This window comes from Prunus dulcis, chromosome 2 (genome assembly GCF_902201215.1).
Source record: "Prunus dulcis chromosome 2, ALMONDv2, whole genome shotgun sequence".
NCBI lineage: Eukaryota > Viridiplantae > Streptophyta > Magnoliopsida > Rosales > Rosaceae > Prunus > Prunus dulcis.
In genome coordinates, this window is record NC_047651.1 from 782,346 (window position 1) to 788,405 (window position 6,060).

Below are 6,060 nucleotides of genomic sequence, written 5' to 3' on the forward strand. Positions count from 1 at the left end.
GCAACTTGCAAAAGTTGTCTTAATATGCAAGCCACATAGCTTCGCCTACATTGCGCTCGCAGTCGAGGAGCAATAGTTTGGATAGTTGGATACCTTTTAAAATAATCAGATGCGCAAAGGGCTCATTAATATAGTGGTTTGGAGTATTTACTCTCTCAGATAAGGTCCTAGGTTCGAGTCCTATCATTCGTATTGTGTATGTGAATTTAATATACTATCGCCATTTTCAATAGGAAATGTCCTAAAAAAAAAAAAAAAAAATACTCGGATGCAAATTTCTTTGCTATAAGTGACACGGATAACGGGTTTAATGAGATTAAGTTCTAAAGTTGTTCTTGGATAGTTGTATGCTCAGGGGACTCAACAATTACCAGATATTAAACGTATTCATGCCTCCCTTCCATCCTTTGTAACTCCTTTCTATTTTGACCTCTTTGGATCTGCTTGCTCACGAGACTTTGTTTTGTAATTCTCTTTTCCGCATTGAATTTTTTGTTTTTTTGAATTGGCATTGCATTTCTTTTACAGGATGTTATTGAAACAACAAAGTTGACCGAAAAGTTGAAACTACAGAAGCCTACTGCATCTAAAAGCTACTAACATGAAATAGATTAAAATTCCCATGCACCCACAGTAAATGCTACCATCCTACCATTATCTCTTCGGTGAAATACAAAGGAGAAAAAAGAAAAAGAAATCGGTTTCTTCTACTTTCCATCTTCCTATACTACAAGCTTTACATGAATATATGAGGCAGAAGGATTTGAATCAATTTATTTCTGTTTACTTGAACAACTGCACTTCGCCTTTTTATCCCCGAGTGTCTGCATGAAAAATTGGACACACTTTAGAGGACATATAGAGTAGGTTGAATTTCATGTGGATTACTTGGAATCAAAGTTTATATTTTTCATTGATTGAAACTGTACCTTAACCTGTTTCTGAAGGTCTTTAATGAACTCAACCGCCAAGTCCAACATTTCCGCTGTGTTTATTTGCTGACAAGAATACAACACGCAAGACTCAATTTCATGCATTCATTCAAGAAAACACTGAATAAAATTGTGATGTTGCAAGAGTCTCCAACTACCTTGTCCATGTTTGGGAAAAGATCCTGCAATTTCTTCATTCTTTCGCTAATCCGTGTCCTTCTCATCTGAAATACAATATTCAAAATCATGGATATGATTTAATCTGGCTAATAGTATAAGCTAATCACTGTGAGATATAAACATGCTAAATTAACTAATGCAAAAGATGAGATTTACCCGCTCTGCAATGCTTCGCGGGTGAGTGGCGAAACCTCTTTTGGCACGAATTTTACAGGGAATCGATTCTTCAAATTGCAAAAGCTTCTCCATAGCAGGCATCTCAAAATGTTTCGGCAAGCTCAAATGATGTGTCAGGCCATGATTGCGGTGTCCAAAATCATTGTTCTGTTCAAAGAAAAATAACATTACTAATGGGCAAGCAAGCAGATGGGCAAGCAGAAAACACTTGAGTAGTGAGTTTACATAAAAGAAAAGTGCAAAGGCTACCTGAGTTTCCAATGCAGTTGAATTAGAAAACTTGTTCCCATCATTGTTTCTGCCTCTTTTGAGGTCATTAAATGAAGAAATGTCCCAAGAATCATTTGGGAAGTTAGAAATGCAATGTGAATTGCTAGCATTTCCCAAACCTTGATCCTGTTGGCTACCATCTCCCATGTTTCCATTCTCCATTTCAGCAATCCGAGGCATACGTCTTGGGTACGAAGATGGCCCAGATGAGAAGTTCAGTTGATTATTCAACCTAGAAGTTGATGATGGACTAGCTTCTCCATTTATACCATTGCCTGCTCTAAAACTTGCACCATCTTTCATCACATTAAAGACTGTATGCCAAGCAAACAAATACAATTAGTAGAGGAACCAGAAAAAGTTTCCAAATAGAGAAAATTTATCAAATCATAACCAACCACTTGTTTGTTTATTTAGCTTTTCTTCATCTGAAGCTAAACATACACAACTGCACCCAAACGCTAAATAACCCTCCAAATTGACTCCACCTAAACCTACTGTTTGCCTCTTAAATATGCACTGCAGTATCTTTTGGTGACTAGATGAGCAATTTCATGAAAAGGGAAGGGAAAAAAAAGGGGGGAAAGCAGGGAGGAAAGTATTGAAAAAGGAAGAGAAAAAAAAGTGTCCAATAAACAGCACTCATCTTATAGAGATTAGATAAATTCCACTTTCCAGCAAGTATAGGAAAATTATAGACATTTATATCCTTTTTCGATTTTAGTTTTCACTCATTGCAGGTTGAGAAAACAATATGCAGTCAAGTTTACGCAAGTTGATAACCGAAGCAACATTGATCCTAATTTTCTGAACTTCTTAAAACTCTTTTACAATTCTGTCAGCATTTTAACAAAGACGAATAGCAGTCAACCAAGAAATAAGCAAGAAAAATATATACCATTGTCAACGGTTAAGTCAGGAAAGAATCCAGCCGGAGAGCTACTTTGTCTAACAAGATTAGAGCGATTTCCTTCACCAATTTTCGACTGCATCGAATTCTCCAACCCCGTAGAGTTGATAGCAGCAAAGGAGTTATTATCCAAAGCATGAACTTGTTGAGCTTGGTACATCATATGAGAAGAATTTGAGTAGCCATTCTGTTTAGAAACAGAGTCCCCTGCTTCCTGCTTCACAGCCCTCTCTTCAAACTGATGCTGCAGACTATTGGCACCATTGTCATGATGATCTGGTTCATTACATGAAGAAATGAACCTGGCTAACACCGTTTCCACTTCGGGGCTTGAAGGTCGAAGATACCGTGAATCCTCGCACCCAACACCACCATTGCTATCCACCAAATCCATTAGAAACGAGCTCGGAGCAGACCGATACCGCATTAGGCCAGAGCTCTGCTGCTGCGGCTGCTGCAGCTGCTGATGTAGCTGCTGTGGCTGCTGTTGCTGCAAAATATTTGAATCCATGAACTCTGTGTGGTTCTTCCTCAGCTCTGCCTCTGAACACTTAAAATTAGGATTGTATTTGTACAAAAGGCTACTCATAGTGTTCGTTTTTTTTTTTTTCCAGATTCTGAAGAGCGCCAACAACTTCTTGTTTCCTTTCTTGTCTGCTAATCTGAATCCTTGCAAATTCAAACACTATGAAACACTTGGGTTGCTTCAAGATTCATCTGATTGAGAACGAGACCCACCCAGATAAGATCTACTTCTGCTTTGATCTAAATTGAACCCAAATCTGCAAACAAAGCCAGAGTTCATCAAAATTAATCCAATCCAAACAAAACCCTTTGGCATGTTCCTCGATCTCACTTGAAAGCCTACAAATTTACATTACATACCACAACTAAATTCAATTTCCGTATCTGGACATGAACTCTGAATTCTGCAGGGATTGAAAATATTTTCCAAACGACCAGAAGTAAGAATCTTTATGGATTTTTGATACTCTGCAATCAAAGCAGCTTCAAGACAAAAGAATCCCCATTAAGAAACAGCATGAATTGGAACAAAAAAGGAAAGAAAAAATACCAGCACTTGTTCGTTTGGAGTTATAATTTTTCATTTCATTTCTTTTTTGTTTTGGATAAGAAGTTGAATGATTGAGCTTCAACAATTCAAGTACCTATGTTTTCTTTGTGCTTCTGAATCTGAGTCAGCAACCAACAGTCTCCTTCAAAAAAACACAGATAAGAGAAAACCTTAGATTACCAACAATGTTTTGCAATGGCTCATCTCCTTTCTTTACACATACATATACACATGTCATATGATATATGTACTAAAGATGTTCCATACCTACCCTCTGTTTTTTATGCTATTACCCTAATGCCATTGAGGCTTGATGGCGGCCATGGCACGTCAGTACATGAGTTGACGAAACTACCCTGACCGATTTGTCGACACAATCTGATGTTTTTGTTTTCTTCTGTGATTTAATGTCATCACATTTATTTTTTCTTTTAATTCTGAAAATTTTCAACGTTATCTATAGACTTTTGAGAGGATAATGGTATATTGGTATATGGTGCTTTGCTTATGGACCAAGCGACTTTAGAGTCAAAGTCTTTTAACTCCGAGACCAAAACTAAAAACTGCGCGCCGCTAATTAAACCATAGCGTACCGGACGCTCTGTTTTCTGTTCTTTGGTTTCAAGGAAGAGACGCTAATAGAGAAATACTAATCATAAGAACAAGAAGTTGCCTAACTAGTTTCATTCCATTGGTGCACTTTTAGGAGCCAAAAAATGGCAGCTCACAAATCATTAAGAAAAAGTGAGCTTCCAATGGGAATCTGGATGTCATAAAATGCTATTGTAAATATATTCCCAGTTGTGGTCCAATGAACCAAAAATTGGATTGATCGACTAGTCTTAAGTCTTCGCTTAGTTGGAAAAGGTCTCAAATTCAATTCACAATAAATTGTACGTTTGTGATGAGTTCAATATCTAATAGAAAGTGACTCATTGTGATGAAATTAGCTCTGATGTGTGGTATATTTCCACTAGTTTAGTTCTGATAGTTATTTAGAGGTTTATGCAAACATTTATTATCTATAATCTTATGAACAAAGAATGAGATTCAAACTACTAACCTGTTTGTCAACAAGGGTTTTTAGTCCAGGAGTTAAAGGTTCGAACTTTCATGTCACTTTGATAATACGTGTGAGAAAAGCCCTCATTCTCCCTTATAGTTTAGACTATCGCTTGTATTTAAATAAATAAAAAACTACAAACCTCTTTAAAAAATTGGAAAGAGACACTTGCGAACCCAATATATTAATAATTATTTTTCATGCGTAGGTATTATATAAGAACATGACTTTGTTTTAATTCTGTCACTCACATGAGGATATATCTGAAATATTGAAATAAGAAATTGCTACTGAAAAGGCATTCAGTAGAAACAAGAAGTCGTAAGGAAAAATGCATTCAGAAACATGAAGTTGACCTTTTATTGACACATTCAAGCACGAATGCATGCATATGGAGGGTGAAGCAGCATACAAAAATGACCATGACCATGACCAAAATATTCAAACAAGTACAGCAGAAAAACGATGACTGTTACCTTTCCTACACGCAGCAACTGGAAGTATTTAATTTATTCGTCAACCCAATAACGTTTTCACATCCAAATGTCTTTGTTTAATATTTAAGGCCAACTGCTTGATTAATGTAAGACGTCCTTAAACTTTGCATAAGTCGATGAAACGTTCGTTTTCTGATGATCAACTGGCATTGTGGTTGACATTAGTAAATAAGTTTAAGAATGTTGGAAATAAAATTCATAAATTGCAAGTGGAGAACAACCTAGGGAAGTCATCTTTTCGACTTATCCAGATATTAAGCAACTGCATCTTCTTTTATAATTAAAATCAAATTGAATCAAACGCTGGTACCATACCAGTGTTGAAGATGTAAAGCATCTTCATAAACATATTTCTAGCTTTCTTTTTCAATTTACTTATAGAGAAGCAAATGGTGTTGCACACCGACTTACTTTATTCGGTCTGTATAATATGGACAACTTTACTTGGTTTGAGGTGCCTCTGATCTTATTTAGGACGTCATATTATGTGATTTGTTGAGTCGGGGTCAGGCATTGCCCCCCCCCCCCCTCCCCCCCGGCGATTGTAATTCTTTGTTTTATCAATAAAGTTTTCCTCGTTCCATCAAGGTTCTCCTTTTTTTTTTTTTTTTTTTTTTAAAGGATCAAATTGAATATTAGATGTCTATAAACAACACAACCAAAAAAAAAAAATTGTATGTGGACATACTTGTCGATTTCTATTATACAATTTCTATTATACAAATTAGTTTACAACTAGAGATGTGTAAGAAGAATAGGACAAGAAACAAACGGTGTTTAGTCAAAGAAATTTTCCATCCCAGCTGTACAACCCTAATCCCAACAAAGAGAGATAATCCTAGCCGTTGGATTAACGGAAAGTATTGACCAGTGGTCGCAAAAAACTTTCTCTAATCCATAATTAATTAATTTACACATGGCTATTTGTTGGTTGATGTTAATGAAAGCAATGTCTC

The 6,060-nt window shown here is 36.3% G+C and overlaps 1 protein-coding gene across 1 annotated transcript; it reads right to left on the minus strand.

Moving 5' to 3' along the window:
- Positions 1-516: 516 nt before the first annotated feature.
- On the minus strand, positions 517-3,763 carry LOC117619616 (transcription factor bHLH130-like). The gene is made up of 8 exons (XM_034349615.1): positions 3,639-3,763; positions 3,355-3,477; positions 2,458-3,251; positions 1,539-1,873; positions 1,269-1,436; positions 1,091-1,156; positions 930-998; positions 517-824 (listed from the first exon to the last, which is right to left on the minus strand). Exons 3-8 carry the CDS (start codon positions 3,056-3,058, stop codon positions 774-776), a joined length of 1,290 nt encoding a protein of 429 aa, XP_034205506.1. The 5' UTR covers positions 3,059-3,251; positions 3,355-3,477; positions 3,639-3,763; the 3' UTR covers positions 517-773.
- Positions 3,764-6,060: the final 2,297 nt, after the last annotated feature.